Here is a 23,778-nt window from a genome sequence, read left to right as displayed (position 1 = left end):
ATATCACAATATAGCAGTTTCGCACTTGTAACGGTAGAACACGCAGTATTTGGCTTGTTCATGCCGTTTTGTGTGCATTCACAACATTTTACCTATCGCAGTTTATTACTCGCAATAAAACAACACTATCTCGTTAGATGACGTCGTTTTTGGTAGTTTCACGACGCTACCTAGCTTAAACTAACCTAACCTAACCTTCGCACTTCTATCGTTAGAAAACGTTTTACTCGCAACTTTACAATGTTTTCTACAAGATTACGACGGTTTCATGCGCTTTCACATTAGATATCGTAGTTCCCGACTTGTAAAGGTGAAAAACACTGCATCTCACTAAGTGACATTGTTTATTGCGGTTTTACGACGGTTCATACCTTAACCTAACGTAACCTAACCTAACCTAACCCAACCTAACCTAACATAACCTAACCTAACCTAAGCTAACCTAACCAAACCTAACCTAACGTAACCTAACCTAACCTAACCTAACCTAACCTAACCTAACGACGTTTGCAAGTGCTTTCACATTAGATATCGCAGTTCCCAACTTGTAATAGTGAAAAACACTGCATCTCACTAAGTGACATTGTTTAATGCGGTTTTACGACGGTTCATATCTTAACCTAACCTAACATTCGCTTGACGACATATTGAGCGCTAAGAGACAGGGACAGGAGAGAGTGGACACCACAATGCGCTACCTTTACCAACACGCCCTTTACCAACACGCCCAAAAAATGGCACTGCTAACATTCGCACTTGTATTAAAAAACGCTCTATTACACTGTTTCGTTCACAATTAGGATATTTGCATAACCTCACAGTTTTTCACCAACTTATTGCAGTACAGAACGCTGTATCTCGCTAAATGACATCGTTCTTTAAGGTTTCACGATGCTTGCATGCGCTTTAACGAGAATATCACAACATAGCAGTTTCGCACTTGTAACGGTACAACACGCAGTATTTGGCTTGTTCATGCCGTTTTGTGTGCTTTCACAACATTTCACCTATCGCAGTCTCGTACTCGCAATAAAACAACTTTATCTCGTTAGATGACGTTGTTTTTGGTAGTTTCACGACGCTACCTAGCTTAAACTAACATAACTCAACCTAACATGACCTTCGCACTTCTATCGTTAGAAAACGTTTTACTCGCTACTTTACATTGCTTTCTACAACATTACGACGGTTTCAAGCACTTTCACATTAGATATCACAGTTCCCAACTTGTAAAGGTGAAAAACACTGCATCTCACTAAGTGACATTGTTTATTGCGGTTTTACGACGGTTCATACCTTAACCTAACCTAACCTAACCTGACCTGACCTAACCTTACCTAACCTAACCTAACCTAACCCAACCCAACTTAACCTAACCTAACGTAACCTAACCTAAACTAACCTAACCCAACCTAACCTAACCTAACCTAACCTAACCCAACCTAACCCAACCCAACCCAACCTAACCTAACCTAAGCTAACCTAACCTAACCTAACCAAACCTAACCTAACCTAACTTAACCTAACCTAACGTAACCTAACCTAACCTATTCTAACGTAACCTAACCTTACCTGACCTAACCTAACCTAACGTAACCTAACCTAACCTAACATAACCTAACGTAACCTAACCTAACCTAACCTAACGTAACCTAACCTAACCTAACCCAACCTAACCCAACCCAACCCAACCCAACAACACCCAACCCAACCTAACCTAACCTAACCTAACCTTACCTAACCTAACCAAATTATCCTTACCTAACCTAACCTAACCTAACGTAACCTAACCTAACCTAACCTAACGTAACCTAACCTAACGTAACCTAACCTAACCTAACCTAACCTAACCCAACCTAACCTAACCTAACCTAACCCAACTCAACCCAACCTAACCTAATCTAACCTAACCTAACCTAACCTAACCTAACCAAACCTAACCTAACCTAACCTAACCTAACCTAACCTAACGACGGTTGCAAGCGCTTTCACATTAAATATCGCAGTTCCCCACTTTTAATGGTGAAAAACACTGCATCTCAGTAATTGACATTGTTTAATGCGGTTTTACGACGGTTCATATCTTAACCTAACCTAACATTCGGACTTGTATCTAAAAACGCTCTATTACACTGTTTTGTTCAAAATTACGATATTTGCATAACCTCACAGTTTTTCACCAACTTATTGCAGTACAGAACGCTGTATCTCGCTAAATGACATTGTTCTTTAAGGTTTCACGATGCTTGCATGCGATTTAACGAGAATATCACAATATAGGAGTTTCGCACTTGTAACGGTAGAACACGCAGTATTTGGCATGTTCATGCCGTTTTGTGTGCTTTCACAACATTTCACCTATCGCAGTTTAATACTCGCTATAAAACAACACTATCTCGTTAGATGACGTCGTTTTTGGTATTTTCACGACGCTACCTAGCTTAAACTAACCTAACCTAACCTAACCTTCGCACTTCTATCGTTAGAAAACGTTTTACTCGCCACTTTACAATGTTTTCTACAAGATTACGACGGTTTCATGCGCTTTCACATTAGATATCGTAGCTCCCGACTTGTAATGTTGAAAAACACTACATCTCACTAAGTGACATTGCTAAATGCGGTTTTACGACGGTTGATATGTCAACCTAACCTAACATTCGCACTTGTATCTAAAGACGCTCAATTACACTGTTTCGTTCACAATTACGATATTTGCTTGACCTCACAGTTTCTCACCAACTTATTACAGTACAGAACGCTGTATCTCGCTAAATGACATCGTTCTTTAAGGTTTCACGATACTTGCATGCGCTTTACCGAGAATGTCACAACATAGCACTTTCGCACTTGTAACGGTACAACACGCAGTATTTGGCTTGTTCATGCCGTTTTGTGTGCTTTCACAACATTTTGCCTATCGCAGTTTCGTACTCGCAATAAAACAACACTATCTCGTTAGATGACGTCGTTTTTGGTGGTTTCACGACGCTACCTAGCTTAAACTAACATAACTCAACCTAACATAACCTTCGCACTTCTATCGTTACAAAACGTTTTACTCGCTACTTTACATTGCTTTCTACAACATTACGACGGTTTCAAGCGCTTTCACATTAGATATCGCAGTTCCCAACTTGTAAAGGTGAAAAACACTGCATCTCACTAAGTGACATTGTTTATTGCGGTTTTACGACGGTTCATACCTTAACCTAACGTAACCTAACCTAACCTAACCCAACCTAACCTAACATAACCTAACCTAACCTATCCTAACGAAACCTAACCTAACGTAACCTAACCTAACCTAACCTAACCTAACGACGTTTGCAAGTGCTTTCACATTAGATATCGGAGTTCCCAACTTGTAATGGTGAAAAACACTGCATCTCACTAAGTGACATTGTTTAATGCGGTTTTACGACGGTTCATATCTTAACCTAACCTAACATTCGTACTTGTATTGAAAAACGCTCTATTACACTGTTTCGTTCACAATTACGATATTTGCATAACCTCACAGTTTTTCACCAACTTATTGCAGTACAGAACGCTGTATCTCGGTTAATGACATTGTTCTTTAAGGTTTCACGATGCTTGCATGCGCTTTAACGAGAATATCACAATATAGCAGTTTCGCACTTGTAACGGTAGAACACGCAGTATTTGGCTTGTTCATGCCGTTTTGTGTGCATTCACAACATTTTACCTATCGCAGTTTAATACTCGCAATAAAACAACACTATCTCGTTAGATGACGTCGTTTTTGGTAGTTTCACGACGCTACCTAGCTTAAACTAACCTAACCTAACCTTCGCACTTCTATCGTTAGAAAACGTTTTACTCGCAACTTTACAATGTTTTCTACAAGATTACGACGGTTTCATGCGCTTTCACATTAGATATCGTAGTTCCCGACTTGTAAAGGTGAAAAACACTGCATCTCACTAAGTGACATTGTTTATTGCGGTTTTACGACGGTTCATACCTTAACCTAACGTAACCTAACCTAACCTAACCCAACCTAACCTAACATAACCTAACCTAACCTAAGCTAACCTAACCAAACCTAACCTAACGTAACCTAACCTAACCTAACCTAACCTAACGACGTTTGCAAGTGCTTTCACATTAGATATCGCAGTTCCCAACTTGTAATAGTGAAAAACACTGCATCTCACTAAGTGACATTGTTTAATGCGGTTTTACGACGGTTGATATGTCAACCTAACCTAACATTCGCACTTGTATCTAAAGACGCTCAATTACACTGTTTCGTTCACAATTACGATATTTGCTTGACCTCACAGTTTCTCACCAACTTATTACAGTACAGAACGCTGTATCTCGCTAAATGACATCGTTCTTTAAGGTTTCACGATACTTGCATGCGCTTTACCGAGAATGTCACAACATAGCAGTTTCGCACTTGTAACGGTACAACACGCAGTATTTGGCTTGTTCATGCCGTTTTGAGTGCTTTCACAACATTTTACCTGTCGCAGTTTCGTACTCGCATTAAAACAACACTATCTCGTTAGATGACGTCGTTTTTGGTGGTTTCACGACGCTACCTAGCTTAAACTAACATAACTCAAACTAACCGGACCTTCCCACTTCTATCGTTAGAAAACGTTTTATTCGCTACTTTACAATGTTTTCTACAAGATTACGACGGTTTCATGCGCTTTCACATTAGATATCGCAGTTCCCGACTTGTAATGGTGAAAAACACAGCATCTCACTAAGTGACATTGTTTAACGCGGTTTTAGCGCGGTTCATATCTTAACCTAACCTAACCTTACCTAAACCAACCTAACCTAACCTAACCTAACCAAACCTTACCTAACATACCCTAACCTAACCTAACCTAACCTAACCAAACCTAACCTAACCTAACCTAACGTAACCTAACCTAACCTAACCTAACCTAACCTAACCTAACGACGTTTGCAAGCGCTTTCACATTAGATATCGCAGTTCCCGACTTGTAATGGTGAAAAACACTGCATCTCACTAAGTGACATTGATTAATGCGGTTTTACGACGGTTCATAACTTAACCTAACCTAACATTCGCACTTGTATTAAAAACGCTCTATTACACTGTTTCGTTCACAATTAGGATATTTGCATAACCTCACAGTTTTTCACCAACTTATTGCAGTACAGAACGCTGTATCTCGCTAAATGACATTGTTCTTTAAGGTTTCACGATGCTTGCATGCGCTTTAACGAGAATATCACAATATAGCAGTTTCGCACTTGTAACGGTAGAACACGCAGTATTTGGCTTGTTCATGCCGTTTTGTGTGCTTTCACAACGTTTCACCTATCGCAGTTTAATACTCGCTATAAAACAACACTATCTCGTTAGATGACGTCGTTTTTGGTAGTTTCACGACGCTACCTAGCTTAAACTAACCTAACCTAACCTTCGCACTTCTATCGTTAGAAAACGTTTTACTCGCCACATTACAATGTTTTCTACAAGATTACGACGGTTTCATGCGCTTTCACATTAGATATCGTAGTTCCCGACTTGTAATGTTGAAAAACACTACATCTCACTAAGTGACATTGTTTAATGCGGTTTTACGACGGTTGATATGTCAACCTAACCTAACATTCGCACTTGTATCTAAAGACGCTCAATTACACTGTTTCGTTCACAATTACGATATTTGCTTGACCTCACAGTTTCTCACCAACTTATTACAGTACAGAACGCTGTATCTCGCTAAATGACATCGTTCTTTAAGGTTTCACGATACTTGCATGCGCTTTACCGAGAATGTCACAACATAGCAGTTTCGCACTTGTAACGGTACAACACGCAGTATTTGGCTTGTTCATGCCGTTTTGTGTGCTTTCACAACATTTTACCTATCGCAGTTTCGTACTCGCAATAAAACAACACTATCTCGTTAGATGACGTCGTTTTTGGTGGTTTCACGACGCTACCTAGCTTAAACTAACATAACTCAACCTAACATAACCTTCGCACTTCTATCGTTAGAAAACGTTTTACTCGCTACTTTACATTGCTTTCTACAACATTACGACGGTTTCAAGCGCTTTCACATTAGATATCGCAGTTCCCAACTTGTAAAGGTGAAAAACACTGCATCTCACTAAGTGACATTGTTTATTGCGGTTTTACGACGGTTCATACCTTAACCTAACGTAACCTAACCTAACCTAACCCAACCTAACCTAACATAACCTAACCTAACCTAAGCTAACCTAACCAAACCTAACCTAACGTAACCTAACCTAACCTAACCTAACCTAACCTAACGACGTTTGCAAGTGCTTTCACATTGGATATCGCAGTTCCCAACTTGTAATAGTGAAAAACACTGCATCTCACTAAGTGACATTGTTTAATGCGGTTTTACGACGGTTCATATCTTAACCTAACCTAACATTCGCACTTGTATTAAAAAACGCTCTATTACACTGTTTCGTTCACAATTAGGATATTTGCATAACCTCACAGTTTTTCACCAACTTATTGCAGTACAGAACGCTGTATCTCGCTAAATGACATCGTTCTTTAAGGTTTCACGATGCTTGCATGCGCTTTAACGAGAATATCACAACATAGCAGTTTCGCACTTGTAACGGTACAACACGCAGTATTTGGCTTGTTCATGCCGTTTTGTGTGCTTTCACAACATTTCACCTATCGCAGTCTCGTACTCGCAATAAAACAACTTTATCTCGTTAGATGACGTTGTTTTTGGTAGTTTCACGACGCTACCTAGCTTAAACTAACATAACTCAACCTAACATGACCTTCGCACTTCTATCGTTAGAAAACGTTTTACTCGCTACTTTACATTGCTTTCTACAACATTACGACGGTTTCAAGCACTTTCACATTAGATATCACAGTTCCCAACTTGTAAAGGTGAAAAACACTGCATCTCACTAAGTGACATTGTTTATTGTGGTTTTACGACGGTTCATACCTTAACCTAACCTAACCTAACCTGACCTGACCTAACCTTACCTAACCTAACCTAACCTAACCCAACCCAACTTAACCTAACCTAACGTAACCTAACCTAAACTAACCTAACCCAACCTAACCTAACCTAACCTAACCTAACCCAACCTAACCCAACCCAACCCAACCTAACCTAACCTAAGCTAACCTAACCTAACCAAACCTAACCTAACCTAACTTAACCTAACCTAACGTAACCTAACCTAACCTATTCTAACGTAACCTAACCTTACCTGACCTAACCTAACCTAACGTAACCTAACCTAACCTAACATAACCTAACGTAACCTAACCTAACCTAACCTAACGTAACCTAACCTAACCTAACCCAACCTAACCCAACCCAACCCAACCCAACAACACCCAACCCAACCTAACCTAACCTAACCTAACCTTACCTAACCTAACCAAATTATCCTTACCTAACCTAACCTAACCTAACGTAACCTAACCTAACCTAACCTAACGTAACCTAACCTAACGTAACCTAACCTAACCTAACCTAACCTAACCTAACCCAACCTAACCTAACCTAACCTAACCCAACTCAACCCAACCTAACCTAATCTAACCTAACCTAACCTAACCTAACCTAACCAAACCTAACCTAACCTAACCTAACCTAACCTAACCTAACCTAACGACGGTTGCAAGCGCTTTCACATTAAATATCGCAGTTCCCCACTTTTAATGGTGAAAAACACTGCATCTCAGTAATTGACATTGTTTAATGCGGTTTTACGACGGTTCATATCTTAACCTAACCTAACATTCGCACTTGTATCTAAAAACGCTCTATTACACTGTTTTGTTCAAAATTACGATATTTGCATAACCTCACAGTTTTTCACCAACTTATTGCAGTACAGAACGCTGTATCTCGCTAAATGACATTGTTCTTTAAGGTTTCACGATGCTTGCATGCGATTTAACGAGAATATCACAATATAGGAGTTTCGCACTTGTAACGGTAGAACACGCAGTATTTGGCATGTTCATGCCGTTTTGTGTGCTTTCACAACATTTCACCTATCGCAGTTTAATACTCGCTATAAAACAACACTATCTCGTTAGATGACGTCGTTTTTGGTATTTTCACGACGCTACCTAGCTTAAACTAACCTAACCTAACCTAACCTTCGCACTTCTATCGTTAGAAAACGTTTTACTCGCCACTTTACAATGTTTTCTACAAGATTACGACGGTTTCATGCGCTTTCACATTAGATATCGTAGCTCCCGACTTGTAATGTTGAAAAACACTACATCTCACTAAGTGACATTGCTAAATGCGGTTTTACGACGGTTGATATGTCAACCTAACCTAACATTCGCACTTGTATCTAAAGACGCTCAATTACACTGTTTCGTTCACAATTACGATATTTGCTTGACCTCACAGTTTCTCACCAACTTATTACAGTACAGAACGCTGTATCTCGCTAAATGACATCGTTCTTTAAGGTTTCACGATACTTGCATGCGCTTTACCGAGAATGTCACAACATAGCACTTTCGCACTTGTAACGGTACAACACGCAGTATTTGGCTTGTTCATGCCGTTTTGTGTGCTTTCACAACATTTTGCCTATCGCAGTTTCGTACTCGCAATAAAACAACACTATCTCGTTAGATGACGTCGTTTTTGGTGGTTTCACGACGCTACCTAGCTTAAACTAACATAACTCAACCTAACATAACCTTCGCACTTCTATCGTTACAAAACGTTTTACTCGCTACTTTACATTGCTTTCTACAACATTACGACGGTTTCAAGCGCTTTCACATTAGATATCGCAGTTCCCAACTTGTAAAGGTGAAAAACACTGCATCTCACTAAGTGACATTGTTTATTGCGGTTTTACGACGGTTCATACCTTAACCTAACGTAACCTAACCTAACCTAACCCAACCTAACCTAACATAACCTAACCTAACCTAACCTAACCAAACCTAACCTAACGTAACCTAACCTAACCTAACCTAACCTAACGACGTTTGCAAGTGCTTTCACATTAGATATCGGAGTTCCCAACTTGTAATGGTGAAAAACACTGCATCTCACTAAGTGACATTGTTTAATGCGGTTTTACGACGGTTCATATCTTAACCTAACCTAACATTCGTACTTGTATTGAAAAACGCTCTATTACACTGTTTCGTTCACAATTACGATATTTGCATAACCTCACAGTTTTTCACCAACTTATTGCAGTACAGAACGCTGTATCTCGCTAAATGACATTGTTCTTTAAGGTTTCACGATGCTTGCATGCGCTTTAACGAGAATATCACAATATAGCAGTTTCGCACTTGTAACGGTAGAACACGCAGTATTTGGCTTGTTCATGCCGTTTTGTGTGCATTCACAACATTTTACCTATCGCAGTTTAATACTCGCAATAAAACAACACTATCTCGTTAGATGACGTCGTTTTTGGTAGTTTCACGACGCTACCTAGCTTAAACTAACCTAACCTAACCTTCGCACTTCTATCGTTAGAAAACGTTTTACTCGCAACTTTACAATGTTTTCTACAAGATTACGACGGTTTCATGCGCTTTCACATTAGATATCGTAGTTCCCGACTTGTAAAGGTGAAAAACACTGCATCTCACTAAGTGACATTGTTTATTGCGGTTTTACGACGGTTCATACCTTAACCTAACGTAACCTAACCTAACCTAACCCAACCTAACCTAACATAACCTAACCTAACCTAAGCTAACCTAACCAAACCTAACCTAACGTAACCTAACCTAACCTAACCTAACCTAACGACGTTTGCAAGTGCTTTCACATTAGATATCGCAGTTCCCAACTTGTAATAGTGAAAAACACTGCATCTCACTAAGTGACATTGTTTAATGCGGTTTTACGACGGTTCATATCTTAACCTAACCTAACATTCGCACTTGTATTAAAAAACGCTCTATTACACTGTTTCGTTCACAATTAGGATATTTGCATAACCTCACAGTTTTTCACCAACTTATTGCAGTACAGAACGCTGTATCTCGCTAAATGACATCGTTCTTTAAGGTTTCACGATGCTTGCATGCGCTTTAACGAGAATATCACAACATAGCAGTTTCGCACTTGCAACGGTACAACACGCAGTATTTGGCTTGTTCATGCCGTTTTGTGTGCTTTCACAACATTTCACCTATCGCAGTCTCGTACTCGCAATAAAACAACTCTATCTCGTTAGATGACGTTGTTTTTGGTAGTTTCACGACGCTACCTAGCTTAAACTAACATAACTCAACCTAACATGACCTTCGCACTTCTATCGTTAGAAAACGTTTTACTCGCTACTTTACATTGCTTTCTACAACATTACGACGGTTTCAAGCACTTTCACATTAGATATCACAGTTCCCAACTTGTAAAGGTGAAAAACACTGCATCTCACTAAGTGACATTGTTTATTGCGGTTTTACGACGGTTCATACCTTAACCTAACCTAACCTAACCTAACCTGACCTAACCTTACCTAACCTAACCTAACCTAACCCAACCCAACTTAACCTAACCTAACGTAACCTAACCTAAACTAACCTAACCCAACCTAACCTAACCTAACCTAACCTAACTCAACCTAACCCAACCCAACCCAACCTAACCTAACCTAAGCTAACCTAACCTAACCTAACCAAACCTAACCTAACCTAACTTAACCTAACCTAACGTAACCTAACCTAACCTATTCTAACGTAACCTAACCTTACCTGACATAACCTAACCTAACGTAACCTAACCTAACCTAACATAACCTAACGTAACCTAACCTAACCTAACCTAACGTAACCTAACCTAACCTAACCCAACCTAACCCAACCCAACCCAACCCAACAACACCCAACCCAATCTAACCTAACCTAACTTAACCTTACCTAACCTAACCAAATTATCCTTACCTAACCTAACCTAACCTAACGTAACCTAACCTAACCTAACCTAACGTAACCTAACCTAACGTAACCTAACCTAACCTAACCTAACCTAACCCAACCTAACCTAACCTAACCTAACCCAACTCAACCCAACTCAACCCAACCTAACCTAACCTAACCTAACCTAACCTAACCTAACCAAACCTAACCTAACCTAACCTAACCTAACCTAACCTAACGACGGTTGCAAGCGCTTTCACATTAAATATCGCAGTTCCCCACTTTTAATGGTGAAAAACACTGCATCTCAGTAATTGACATTGTTTAATGCGGTTTTACGACGGTTCATATCTTAACCTAACCTAACATTCGCACTTGTATCTAAAACGCTCTATTACACTGTTTTGTTCAAAATTACGATATTTGCATAACCTCACAGTTTTTCACCAACTTATTGCAGTACAGAACGCTGTATCTCGCTAAATGACATTGTTCTTTAAGGTTTCACGATGCTTGCATGCGATTTAACGAGAATATCACAATATAGGAGTTTCGCACTTGTAACGGTACAACACGCAGTATTTGGCTTGTTCATGCCGTTTTGTGTGCTTTCACAACATTTTGCCTATCGCAGTTTCGTACTCGCAATAAAACAACACTATCTCGTTAGATGACGTCGTTTTTGGTGGTTTCACGACGCTACCTAGCTTAAACTAACATAACTCAACCTAACATAACCTTCGCACTTCTATCGTTACAAAACGTTTTACTCGCTACTTTACATTGCTTTCTACAACATTACGACGGTTTCAAGCGCTTTCACATTAGATATCGCAGTTCCCAACTTGTAAAGGTGAAAAACACTGCATCTCACTAAGTGACATTGTTTATTGCGGTTTTACGACGGTTCATACCTTAACCTAACCTAACCTAACTCGCAACTTTACAATGTTTTCTACAAGATTACGACGGTTTCATGCGCTTTCACATTAGATATCGTAGTTCCCGACTTGTAATGTTGAAAAACACTACATCTCACTAAGTGACATTGTTTATTGCGGTTTTACGACGGTTGATATGTCAACCTAACCTAACATTCGCACTTGTATCTAAAGACGCTCAATTACACTGTTTCGTTCACAATTACGATATTTGCTTGACCTCACAGTTTCTCACCAACTTATTACAGTACAGAACGCTGTATCTCGCTAAATGACATCGTTCTTTAAGGTTTCACGATACTTGCATGCGCTTTACCGAGAATGTCACAACATAGCAGTTTCGCACTTGTAACGGTACAACACGCAGTATTTGGCTTGTTCATGCCGTTTTGAGTGCTTTCACAACATTTTACCTGTCGCAGTTTCGTACTCGCATTAAAACAACACTATCTCGTTAGATGACGTCGTTTTTGGTGGTTTCACGACGCTACCTAGCTTAAACTAGCATAACTCAAACTAACCGGACCTTCGCACTTCTATCGTTAGAAAACGTTTTATTCGCTACTTTACAATGTTTTCTACAAGATTACGACGGTTTCATGCGCTTTCACATTAGATATCGCAGTTCCCGACTTGTAATGGTGAAAAACACAGCATCTCACTAAGTGACATTGTTTAACGCGGTTTTAGCGCGGTTCATATCTTAACCTAACCTAACTTTACCTAAACCAACCTAACCTAACCTAACCTAACCTAACCAAACCTTACCTAACATACCCTAACCTAACCTAACCTAACCTAACCTAACCAAACCTAACCTAACCTAACCTAACGTAACCTAACCTAACCTAACCTAACCTAACCTAACCTAACGTAACCTAACGACGTTTGCAAGCGCTTTCACATTAGATATCGCAGTTCCCGACTTGTAATGGTAAAAAACACCGCATCTCACTAAGTGACATTGATTAATGCGGTTTTACGACGGTTCATATCTTAACCTAACCTAACATTCGCACTTGTATTAAAAAACGCTCTATTACACTGTTTCGTTCACAATTAGGATATTTGCATAACCTCACAGTTTTTCACCAACTTATTGCAGTACAGAACGCTGTATCTCGCTAAATGACATTGTTCTTTAAGGTTTCACGATGCTTGCATGCGCTTTAACGAGAATATCACAATATAGCAGTTTCGCACTTGTAACGGTAGAACACGCAGTATTTGGCTTGTTCATGCCGTTTTGTGTGCTTTCACAACATTTCACCTATCGCAGTTTAATACTCGCTATAAAACAACACTATCTCGTTAGATGACGTCGTTTTTGGTAGTTTCACGACGCTACCTAGCTTAAACTAACCTAACCTAACCTAACCTTCGCACTTCTATCGTTAGAAAACGTTTTACTCGCCACTTTACAATGTTTTCTACAAGATTACGACGGTTTCATGCGCTTTCACATTAGATATCGTAGTTCCCGACTTGTAATGTTGAAAAACACTACATCTCACTAAGTGACATTGTTTAATGCGGTTTTACGATGGTTGATATGTCAACCTAACCTAACATTCGCACTTGTATCTAAAGACGCTCAATTACACTGTTTCGTTCACAATTACGATATTTGCTTGACCTCACAGTTTCTCACCAACTTATTACAGTACAGAACGCTGTATCTCGCTAAATGACATCGTTCTCTAAGGTTTCACGATACTTGCATGCGCTTTACCGAGAATGTCACAACATAGCAGTTTCGCACTTGTAACGGTACAACACGCAGTATCTGGCTTGTTCATGCCGTTTTGTGTGCTTTCACAACATTTTACCTATCGCAGTTTCGTACTCGCAATAAAACAACACTATCTCGTTAGATGACGTCGTTTTTGGTGGTTTCACGACGCTACCTAGCTTAAACTAACATAACTCAACCTAACATAACCTTCGCACTTCTATCGTTAGAAAACGTTTTACTCGCTACTTTACATTGCTTTCTACAACATTACGACGGTTTCAAGCGCTTTCACATTAGATATCGCAGTTCCCAACTTGTAAAGGTGAAAAACACTGCATCTCACAAAGTGACATTGTTTATTGCGGTTTTACGACGGTTCATACCTTAACGTAACGTAACCTAACCTAACCTAACCCAACCTAACCTAACATAACCTAACCTAACCTAACCTAACCTAACCAAACCTAACCTAACGTAACCTAACCTACCCTAACCTAACCTAACCTAACCTAACGACGTTTGCAAGCGCTTTCACATTAGATATCGCAGTTCCCAACTTGTAATGGTGAAAAACACTGCATCTCACTAAGTGACATTGTTTAATGCGGTTTTACGACGGTTCATATCTTAACCTAACCTAACATTCGTACTTGTATTGAAAAACGCTCTATTACACTGTTTCGTTCACAATTACGATATTTGCATAACCTCACAGTTTTTCAGCAACTTATTGCAGTACAGAACGCTGTATCTCGCTGAATGACATTGTTCTTTAAGGTTTCACGATGCTTGCATGCGCTTTAACGAGAATATTACAATATAGCAGTTTCGCAATTGTAACGGTAGAACACGCAGTATTTGGCTTGTTCATGCCGTTTTGTGTGCATTCACAACATTTCACCTATCGCAGTTTAATACTCGCAATAAAACAACACTATCTCGTTAGATGACGTCGTTTTTGGTAGTTTTACGACGCTACCTAGCTTAAACTAACCTAACCTAACCTAACCTTCGCTTTTCTATCGTTAGAAAACGTTTTACTCGCAATTTTACAATGTTTTCTACACGATTACGACGGTTTCATGCGCTTTCACATTAGATATCGTAGTTCCCGACTTGTAATGTTGAAAAACACTACATCTCACTAAGTGACATTGTTTAATGCGGTTTTACGACGGTTGATATCTCAACCTAACCTAACATTCGCACTTGTATCTAAAGACGCTCAATTACACTGTTTGGTTCACAATTACGATATTTGCTTGACCTCACAGTTTCTCACCAACTTATTACAGTACAGAACGCTGTATCTCGCTAAATACTCGCAAATTTGGCAAGCAGCGTTACGGCTGGTTGACTCGCATCTAAAAACTACGCATTCTTTGTGCAGATTTTCAGCAAGTTTCCGTCGCAGCCTGTTCCCGTCGCTGCCGTAGCGGCCTGTTTCTTCTGGGCCAGCGTGGTTTTCGACAGGATTTAGTGCGCCGGCGCAGTCTGCTCTTCGAATCAGCGTTTTTATCGTTGAATTCATCGACGAGATCCGACGCCCGCATTTATCGTGCTGCCACGAGATCTGCTGTTACCGAGCAGCGCTTGGTGCCTGCCCCTTCAGGCCTATATAAGGACGTCGCAAGTGCTTCGTCTTCATTTGGCAAGCAGCGTTACGGCTGGTTGACTCGCATCTAAAAACTACGCATTCTTTGTGCAGATTTTCAGCAAGTTTCCGTCGCAGCCTGTTCCCGTCGCTGCCGTAGCGGCCTGTTTCTTCTGGGCCAGCGTGGTTTTCGACAGGATTTAGTGCGCCGGCGCAGTCTGCTCTTCGAATCAGCGTTTTTATCGTTGAATTCATCGACGAGATCCGACGCCCGCATTTATCGTGCTGCCACGAGATCTGCTGTTACCGAGCAGCGCTTGGTGCCTGCCCCTTCAGGCCTATATAAGGACGTCGCAAGTGCTTCGTCTTCATTTGGCAAGCAGCGTTACGGCTGGTTGACTCGCATCTAAAAACTACGCATTCTTTGTGCAGGTTTGTGGTATTCAAGTTGTCTTTTCTTTTTTTTTTTTTTTTTTAATTCTTAGCCGTGACTGCTGCTTTTGCCAAGTTGTTACATTGTATACTGCACTATGCCTACTAATACCGAGCTTGCTAAGCGAATAGACGCGCTCGAAAGTCTGTTCGATGGTAGGCTTGAACGTGTGGTTGCAGACCTTGTTTCTAAGTGTTCTAACAAGCTACATGAACTCGGCTTTGATCAATGCGCAACTCTGGCGGAAAGTGTTCAGCACTTAAGTGATGTTTTTGATGACATGAGGGTGAGGCAGGACGAGCTGGTGACTGCGAACCGCGCACTCTCCGCAAAAAATGAGGCGTTGGAAAAAAAAGTTGCTGATCTAGAACAGTATTCTCGACTGAATAATGTTGAGATAAAGGGTGTTCCGGTCACGCAAAATGAAGATTGCCTTGCAATCGTGAAAACCATTGGCAATGCCATCGGCTGCTCTGTTTCTCCCTCTGACTTGGACGTTGTCCATCGTGTGGCCACAAAGTCTAAGGAGAAGAACATTATCGCTCGCTTTTGTTGCCGCGAGAAGAAAGGCGAGTTTGTTCGTAGGGCTCGCAAAGCCCGTCTACGTACTGGCCAAATTGGCTTTTCTGGTTCCACTGATGCTGCTGTGTTCGTTAATGATCACCTTACTGTCGAGAACAAACGCTTGTTTTCTAAGGCACTAGCTCTTAAGAAGGAGAAGAGCTGGCAGTTTTTATGGACGGACAACTGCCAGATTAAGGCTCGTCAGACTAGCAGCAGCAAAGTGTTCATCTTAAAGTCTGAGAACGACCTTCGGGTTTTCAACTAAGTCGCGTGTTATCGATTCTAGGGACAATTCTCTCTCTCTCTCTCTTTTTCTAATTTTTTTTTTGTCCTTGACGAGTACTTGTCAATCATGTCCTTTTCTGCTGAAGAATTTATTTCGTTTCTATCTGACAATCAACGCTCTCTAGTTCATTTCAATGCACGTAGCTTGCGAAGGAATCACGACAACATTAATAGTTTCATTCACTCTACCAGACACTCTTTTTCATTTATATGTATATCAGAAACCTGGCTTTCCGATGTGGATGCTAATCTATATGGTTTTACGTCGTACAAATCTGAATACTGTCATCGTGCATCTGACAACTATGGTGGCTCAGCCATTTTCATTTCTTCTGGCATTAATTATATTCGCAGATTGGACCTTCATATTACCATCCCCTATTGCGAATCAGTTTGGATAGAAATTGAACAGCCACAGGTTACTCATAATCAAAAAAATTTAATACTCGCTTGCATCTATCGCTCACCTTCCTCCTCATTTATCCAGTTCTTATCGGCTCTTGAGACTGTCCTGAACACTCTATCAATGGAGAACAAAAATGTATTGTTGGTAGGCGATATCAACATTAACCTATTAGATTCTCATTCAAGAACTACAAGTGCCTATAATGATTGCCTTCTAGGGTACGGGTTAACGTGCCTCATCGATTCGTACACTAGATCCAACCCACGTGGCTCTAACACTCTTTTGGATCATGCTTTTTGTAACTTTAATCCTAGAGTGTCCGGGGTGGTTGATGTCGATATTACCGATCATTATCCCATCTTCATCACATTTGATAGCCCTATAACTCAAATCAACACAATTTTTACTGCACTGCGATTTGACAAAGACAATTTCATCAGTGCAATTTCAAACTGTGACTGGTCCAAAGTTAGCTCGCAAGCTGATCCACAATCAGCGGTTGATACATTTTCTTCTTTATTCTCAGAAGCTGTTTCTTCTAGTACTCACACTATTGCTTATAACAAGAAATACCAAGAGCCTCAAAGCCCTTGGATGACATCTGCCTTATTAACCAGTCTCAGAAAGAAGGATAACCTCTATAGGAAAGTTAAGAGACAACCCTTTAATATCGCCTTGGCACTTCGCTATAAAAGTTACTGTAATACTCTTAACTCTTTGCTAAAACTTGCCAAGAAACGCTATTATAATGAGGAATTTATAAAGAACAAAAATAATCATAAAAAACAGTGGAAACTGCTCAATGAATTCTTGAATTCGCCTACAATTAACTCGCCCATAACGAAAATCACTCACCATAACGCTACTTATTGTCACTCTGACGACATTGCTAATGCGTTTTCTGAGTATTTTTGTTCGTCATCCAATTCCTCAAAAAATGTTCCTTCACCTAGTTTGCCGCGCTTACCTCACTCATTTTTTCTCTTTCCCTCTTCCTCTGACGAAATAGTATCAGCTATTCGTAATCTTAAAAATACTTCTCCCGGTCTGGATAACATTTGTGCACACCATTTAAAGATGGTGGCTCATATAATTTCTCAGCCCTTAACCCATATAATCAATCTCATTTTTTCTAAAGGTTCTTTTCCTGACTCATTAAAGCGTGCAAAAATTATACCAATTCTCAAGAAAGGCGATAAAGATGATATTAAAAATTATAGGCCTATCTCTATTCTTCCATCATTAAGTAAACTAATTGAACAACTGTTTGTAAAGCGTCTTAGTTCTTACCTTTCGAAATTTAATGTTATAAAACCTTCCCAGTTTGGTTTTCGTCATGGAAGCTCCACTAACCTTGCTCTGCTTTCTTTGACAGACTTCATCAAACATTCCATTGATACTGGTAACTTCTCGGGTTCAGTCTTTTTGGATTTAACTAAAGCCTTTGACACGCTCAATCACTCCATTCTTTTCAATAAGTTAGATTCTTATGGTATTACTGGACCAGCTTTAAATTTTCTGAAAAGTTACCTGTTTAACCGAAAAAATGTGGTCTTTACAGGTGGCTCTTACTCTAACATTAAGATTACCAATCAAGGTGTTCCGCAGGGGTCCATTCTTGGCCCCCTCCTATTCATTATTTATATTAATGATCTCCCTGACGTCATTTGCTCTGCACATTGTGTTTTGTACGCTGACGACACCACAGTATCATGTAAGGCCAAAACAGTTCCATCTTTAATATCAAAACTAAACTCTGTACTCAGCGATGTAGTTTTATGGTGCAACAACAATGATCTAACGATAAACCCCTCTAAAACTCAGTTCATGGTTTTCAGGTCTGCTCATAAACATTTGTTAACTTCTGCTGCTATAACTATGGGTCCTAATACTATCCATGCTTGTGATACTGTTTCTTTTCTCGGTGTACGTTTAGACATAACCCTTAATTTTGGTCTACACTTATTAGACATAAAGAAAAAGACTGCTTTTGGTATTCGTGCATTGATTAAAGCTAGGCCATATTTTTCCACTAATGCATTACTATCGCTCTACTTCTCATTTATTCATAGTCATTTTAACTATGGCATAATTACCTGGGCCAACACCTATCACTCGTACATCTCATCTGTACAACATATACAGAACCAAGCAATCCGCATTATCACTTTCAGCCCTCGTCGTTCGAACGCTATTTCTTTGCTTAGACAATACAATATTCTGTGTATTAGTAGGTTATTTGAATTTCATTGTACTTGTTTGTTCTTTAATATAATTCACCGTCGGCTACCCTTCGACCTCATCAACTGTGACTTATTGATAAACACTAACCGCACTCGCTTCGCATTGGAGCGAAATTTATTACTACCCCGAGTTTGCACTAATTACGGCATAAAGTCTTTGTCATTCACAGCTATTTCATTATGGAACTCTATTCCACCAAATATAAAGTCTCTATCCAACTTGTATACATTCAAAAAAACTTTGAAATTATATCTTCTATCACTATAAATTATTCTATGTTGTCCTTTTTGCATTTTGACTTAGCGATTGTATTTGTTGAAGTTGTGATTATTACTATGTTTTATCGCTTCGTTATTTTTCTATAGTTGCTTTATAGCATTGTTTTGTTAATATTACATTTTCTTGCCATTTGCCTTTGCACTTGTTTACATGCTTTCTTCATCGTGGGTCCCCCTACAGTCTTCGGACTATGGGACCCTAGTCTGTAAAACGTCTTCTTCATTTTATGTATCGCCAGTCTGTTAATAATAATAAACTTCAAACTTCTCAAAAAATGACATCGTTCTTTAAGGTTTCACGATACTTGCATGCGCTTTACCGAGAATGTCACAACATAGCAGTTTCGCACTTGTAACGGTACAACACGCAGTATTTGGCTTGTTCATGCCGTTTTGAGTGCTTTCACAACATTTTACCTGTCGCAGTTTCGTACTCGCATTAAAACAACACTATCTCGTTAGATGACGTCGTTTTTGGTGGTTTCACGACGCTACCTAGCTTAAACTAACATAACTCAAACTAACCGGACCTTCGCACTTCTATCGTTAGAAAACGTTTTATTCGCTACTTTACAATGTTTTCTACAAGATTACGACGGTTTCATGCGCTTTCACATTAGATATCGCAGTTCCCGACTTGTAATGGTGAAAAACACAGCATCTCACTAAGTGACATTGTTTAACGCGGTTTTAGCGCGGTTCATATCTTAACCTAACCTAACCTTACCTAAACCAACCTAACCTAACCTAACCTAACCAAACCTTACCTAACATACCCTAACCTAACCTAACCTAACCTAACCTAACCAAACCTAACCTAACCTAACCTAACGTAACCTAACCTAACCTAACCTAACCTAACCTAACCTAACCTAACCTAACGACGTTTGCAAGCGCTTTCACATTAGATATCGCAGTTCCCGACTTGTAATGGTGAAAAACACTGCATCTCACTAAGTGACATTGATTAATGCGGTTTTACGACGGTTCATATCTTAACCTAACCTAACATTCGCACTTGTATTAAAAAACGCTCTATTACACTGTTTCGTTCACAATTAGGATATTTGCATAACCTCACAGTTTTTCACCAACTTATTGCAGTACAGAACGCTGTATCTCGCTAAATGACATTGTACTTTAAGGTTTCACGATGCTTGCATGCGCTTTAACGAGAATATCACAATATAGCAGTTTCGCACTTGTAACGGTAGAACACGCAGTATTTGGCTTGTTCATGCCGTTTTGTGTGCTTTCACAACATTTCACCTATCGCAGTTTAATACTCGCTATAAAACAACACTATCTCGTTAGATGACGTCGTTTTTGGTAGTTTCACGACGCTACCTAGCTTAAACTAACCTAACCTAACCTAACCTTCGCACTTCTATCGTTAGAAAACGTTTTACTCGCCACTTTACAATGTTTTCTACAAGATTACGACGGTTTCATGCGCTTTCACATTAGATATCGTAGTTCCCGACTTGTAATGTTGAAAAACACTACATCTCACTAAGTGACATTGTTTAATGCGGTTTTACGATGGTTGATATGTCAACCTAACCTAACATTCGCACTTGTATCTAAAGACGCTCAATTACACTGTTTCAGCAGTGCCATTTTTTGGGCGTGTTGGTAAAGGGAGCTTGACGACATATTGAGCGCTAAGAGACAGGGACAGGAGAGATTGTGGTGTCCACTCTCTCCTGTCCCTGTCTCTTAGCGCTCAATATGTCGTCAATACACTGTTTCGTTCACAATTACGATATTTGCTTGACCTCACAGTTTCTCACCAACTTATTACAGTACAGAACGCTGTATCTCGCTAAATGACATCGTTCTCTAAGGTTTCACGATACTTGCATGCGCTTTACCGAGAATGTCACAACATAGCAGTTTCGCACTTGTAACGGTACAACACGCAGTATCTGGCTTGTTCATGCCGTTTTGTGTGCTTTCACAACATTTTACCTATCGCAGTTTCGTACTCGCAATAAAACAACACTATCTCGTTAGATGACGTCATTTTTGGTGGTTTCACGACGCTACCTAGCTTAAACTAACATAACTCAACCTAACATAACCTTCGCACTTCTATCGTTAGAAAACGTTTTACTCGCTACTTTACATTGCTTTCTACAACATTACGACGGTTTCAAGCGCTTTCACATTAGATATCGCAGTTCCCAACTTGTAAAGGTGAAAAACACTGCATCTCACAAAGTGACATTGTTTATTGCGGTTTTACGACGGTTCATACCTTAACCTAACGTAACCTAACCTAACCTAACCCAACCTAACCTAACATAACCTAACCTAACCTAACCTAACCTAACCAAACCTAACCTAACGTAACCTAACCTACCCTAACCTAACCTAACCTAACCTAACGACGTTTGCAAGCGCTTTCACATTAGATATCGCAGTTCCCAACTTGTAATGGTGAAAAACACTGCATCTCACTAAGTGACATTGTTTAATGCGGTTTTACGACGGTTCATATCTTAACCTAACCTAACATTCGTACTTGTATTGAAAAACGCTCTATTACACTGTTTCGTTCACAATTACGATATTTGCATAACCTCACAGTTTTTCAGCAACTTATTGCAGTACAGAACGCTGTATCTCGCTGAATGACATTGTTCTTTAAGGTTTCACGATGCTTGCATGCGCTTTAACGAGAATATTACAATATAGCAGTTTCGCAATTGTAACGGTAGAACACGCAGTATTTGGCTTGTTCATGCCGTTTTGTGTGCATTCACAACATTTCACCTATCGCAGTTTAATACTCGCAATAAAACAACACTATCTCGTTAGATGACGTCGTTTTTGGTAGTTTTACGACGCTACCTAGCTTAAACTAACCTAACCTAACCTAACCTTCGCTTTTCTATCGTTAGAAAACGTTTTACTCGCAATTTTACAATGTTTTCTACACGATTACGACGGTTTCATGCGCTTTCACATTAGATATCGTAGTTCCCGACTTGTAATGTTGAAAAACACTACATCTCACTAAGTGACATTGTTTAATGCGGTTTTACGACGGTTGATATCTCAACCTAACCTAACATTCGCACTTGTATCTAAAGACGCTCAATTACACTGTTTGGTTCACAATTACGATATTTGCTTGACCTCACAGTTTCTCACCAACTTATTACAGTACAGAACGCTGTATCTCGCTAAATGACATCGTTCTTTAAGGTTTCACGATACTTGCATGCGCTTTACCGAGAATGTCACAACATAGCAGTTTCGCACTTGTAACGGTACAACACGCAGTATTTGGCTTGTTCATGCCGTTTTGAGTGCTTTCACAACATTTTACCTGTCGCAGTTTCGTACTCGCATTAAAACAACACTATCTCGTTAGATGACGTCGTTTTTGGTGGTTTCACGACGCTACCTAGCTTAAACTAACATAACTCAAACTAACCGGACCTTCGCACTTCTATCGTTAGAAAACGTTTTATTCGCTACTTTACAATGTTTTCTACAAGATTACGACGGTTTCATGCGCTTTCACATTAGATATCGCAGTTCCCGACTTGTAATGGTGAAAAACACAGCATCTCACTAAGTGACATTGTTTAACGCGGTTTTAGCGCGGTTCATATCTTAACCTAACCTAACCTTACCTAAACCAACCTAACCTAACCTAACCTAACCAAACCTTACCTAACATACCCTAACCTAACCTAACCTAACCTAACCTAACCAAACCTAACCTAACCTAACCTAACGTAACCTAACCTAACCTAACCTAACCTAACCTAACGACGTTTGCAAGCGCTTTCACATTAGATATCGCAGTTCCCGACTTGTAATGGTGAAAAACACTGCATCTCACTAAGTGACATTGATTAATGCGGTTTTACGACGGTTCATATCTTAACCTAACCTAACATTCGCACTTGTATTAAAAAACGCTCTATTACACTGTTTCGTTCACAATTAGGATATTTGCATAACCTCACAGTTTTTCACCAACTTATTGCAGTACAGAACGCTGTATCTCGCTAAATGACATTGTTCTTTAAGGTTTCACGATGCTTGCATGCGCTTTAACGAGAATATCACAATATAGCAGTTTCGCACTTGTAACGGTAGAACACGCAGTATTTGGCTTGTTCATGCCGTTTTGTGTGCTTTCACAACATTTCACCTATCGCAGTTTAATACTCGCTATAAAACAACACTATCTCGTTAGATGACGTCGTTTTTGGTAGTTTCACGACGCTACCTAGCTTAAACTAACCTAACCTAACCTAACCTTCGCACTTCTATCGTTAGAAAACGTTTTACTCGCCACATTACAATGTTTTCTACAAGATTACGACGGTTTCATGCGCTTTCACATTAGATATCGTAGTTCCC

The 23,778-nt window shown here is 39.7% G+C and overlaps 2 protein-coding genes across 2 annotated transcripts in view; one reads left to right on the top strand and one right to left on the bottom strand.

The window, feature by feature from the left end:
* Positions 1 to 15,895: 15,895 nt before the first annotated feature.
* Positions 15,896 to 16,444, top strand: LOC119176949 (uncharacterized). Its single transcript, XM_037428286.2, has one exon. The coding sequence runs from the start codon at positions 15,896 to 15,898 to the stop codon at positions 16,442 to 16,444; it is 549 nt and encodes a 182-aa protein (XP_037284183.1).
* A 651-nt stretch (positions 16,445 to 17,095) lies between these two features.
* LOC142790468 (uncharacterized) overlaps positions 17,096 to 23,778 on the bottom strand; it is a 184,831-nt gene continuing 178,148 nt past the window's right edge. Inside the window, exon 3 of the mRNA XM_075885305.1 lies at positions 17,096 to 17,281. Within this exon, the coding sequence (XP_075741420.1) occupies positions 17,096 to 17,281 (186 nt within the window). The remainder of the gene's footprint in view (positions 17,282 to 23,778) is intronic.

This window comes from Rhipicephalus microplus, unplaced genomic scaffold, assembly GCF_043290135.1.
Source record: "Rhipicephalus microplus isolate Deutch F79 unplaced genomic scaffold, USDA_Rmic scaffold_111, whole genome shotgun sequence".
In the NCBI taxonomy this organism is placed as follows: Eukaryota; Metazoa; Arthropoda; class Arachnida; order Ixodida; family Ixodidae; genus Rhipicephalus; species Rhipicephalus microplus.
Note: the sequence above shows the minus strand (reverse complement) of the source record. Positions and strands in the feature narration are given on the sequence as shown.